Source organism: Notolepis coatsorum, assembly GCF_963971535.1.
Source record: "Notolepis coatsorum genome assembly, contig: SUPER_7_unloc_7, whole genome shotgun sequence".
In the NCBI taxonomy this organism is placed as follows: domain Eukaryota; kingdom Metazoa; phylum Chordata; class Actinopteri; order Aulopiformes; family Paralepididae; genus Notolepis; species Notolepis coatsorum.
In genome coordinates this window covers 404932-407048 of record NW_028174874.1, presented here as the reverse complement: position 1 = coordinate 407048, position 2117 = coordinate 404932, and the positions used below count along the sequence as shown (strand labels likewise).

Here is a 2117-nt window from a genome sequence, read left to right as displayed (position 1 = left end):
GACCACGATGATGTGATCCTCTCTACGTCGCCCTCATACATCAAATGGATCCGAATGGAATACATACTCATGTGCAAACGGAATATGACTCTGATATTTTGAGCTCTGAGCCTTGCCATTTAGCCTTTATCCTATTCTCATACTATTGCTAGTTTCCCTATGCTTTCTCTTTTGTTGTTCTTAGGTCTATTCTATTTCAATCTTTCAAAAATGTTCTTACTGTATGTACCCCAGTTGCATGTACATATTTTTGTTTTATTACACGTATATGTACATACATACCAACTATTTCGCCTGTTTTATTGTAGATAAGATGTTTTTCGGCAGAGCATTCCAGAGTACTATTGACCTATGCCAGTGAGTTTGAGAACATTAGATTTTGGTGCGGTTTTTGTTCTGATGTTACCAGAAGCGGCCCCTCTAGTGTTGTAACCGTGTTCAGAAGTCATTTGTAACTGATGAGCCAAGCTAGATGGCTTACCAGTGCTGATAATGTTCCGCAGTAGCATTAGAAGACTCAGCGATCATTTATTTTCAACCATCAGCCATGCCAGATGTTCATGCATAAAACCAATACTTGTCCTGTATGACCAGCCTGGTGCCAGACGAGCCGCTTTATTCTGAGCAATCTGCAACTTTTTCAAATCAGATTTTGTAGCTGATGACCAGATAACAGGGCAGTATTCTAAGTGAGACAGAACCAAAGAATGAATAACTGATTTCGTTATGGAGGGAGTGATGAAAGCAGAACATTTCCTAGTCATAAAAACTACTCTTCACCTTTTTAATGATAATATAAAATTTATTGACACTCAATCCATTCAGAAATGTCTGTTAAGGCCCTGTTTAAGGTGTCAGTTACAGCTTTCTCAGATGTAGCTGCACTGTATAATGTTGTGTCATCAGCATACATAATTGTTCTAACATGTTTTACACCCAACGGCAAATCATTAGTAAAGATGGAGTATAACAAAGGCCCTAGGCAGCTTCCTTGTGGAACCCCACAGTTAATCCATTTTGAAAAGTGTGTACATGATTACAATCAAGCTCATGTATAAAGGTATGTCTGGTGTTCCATGTGGGGAAATGGGAAGTAGGGAGCACACAACATGTAAACAACAACATTAATTTTGGACCCACCAAATTTTTTTATGATCTTTATGATGAAGTCATTAATCAATAATTGTTTTTTTGGGGGAAGCAATACTTAATTATTTTATTATCTATAGCACCTTTAAGTATGTTAAAAAAATCTAACTTTGTAAAAATATAGAGACAAATACTTTTACATTATAGGAACAACTTTTGTTTACCCAAATGTCAGATGGACTCTTACAAATCCATGGATTTATCCCTCACAATACATCTTACTGTTATCTATGGCACCACAATTCTTTTTATACAAACCAAATCATAAAACAGAACATGTGTAATGCGTCACAGGGGGGGAGGCAGAGAGAGGCGGGGGGTCAGAGGGGGGAGGGGGGTCAGAGGGGAGGGGGGGCAGAGGGGGGAGGGAAGACCAGTGCTTTGGTCATGGTGCTGGTGAACTCTGGGGCCTGTGTGGTCAGCTGGGGGGTTATTTGCTTAGGGTTAACCCAGTAGGTTCTTTTCAGTCCAGTCTGGCGGTTGACCTCCTGACGAATTTTGTAGACATCGTCTCCCCTGGACAGAGAACACAGAGCAAACAATAGCTGTTAAAACATCAACAACTGGGGCAGACAGTTTCCGAGGGAGGTAGAGCAGTCGTCTGGTAATCTGGAGGTTCCCAGTTTGATTCCCGCTCCTCCCGGGCAGCGTGTCGAAGTGTCCTTGAGCAAGACACTTAACCCCTAATTGCTCCTGATGAGCAGGTTGGCACCTCGCACGGTCGCCTCCGCTGTTGGTGTGTGAAGTCAAATTATACAATGGCATGCAAATTTCTCGATTCTGATTGGCTGAAACAGTCAAGTTACACGTGGGTATTTGTCATAACCCCCGCTCGTGGTCCTAGAACCCGCCCACAAACAGAATTACAAATCAATCCGCCAGTTTAGACTTTTTAGGAAAAAACAAGATGGCGGACAATAACCTTACGAATGGATATGTTGAAAGGGTCATAACGACTAAATCAAAAC

The 2117-nt window shown here is 41.4% G+C and overlaps 1 protein-coding gene across 1 annotated transcript in view; it reads right to left on the bottom strand.

Moving 5' to 3' along the window:
- Window positions 1-1233: 1233 nt before the first annotated feature.
- Window positions 1234-2117, bottom strand: part of LOC311232774 (caspase-8-like) — a gene marked incomplete at its 5' end in the record, with an annotated part of 19292 nt that continues 18408 nt past the window's right edge. The window contains one exon of the mRNA XM_084338353.1: window positions 1234-1665. Coding sequence (XP_084194479.1) covers window positions 1488-1665 — 178 coding nt within the window. The 3' untranslated portion in view covers window positions 1234-1487. The remainder of the gene's footprint in view (window positions 1666-2117) is intronic.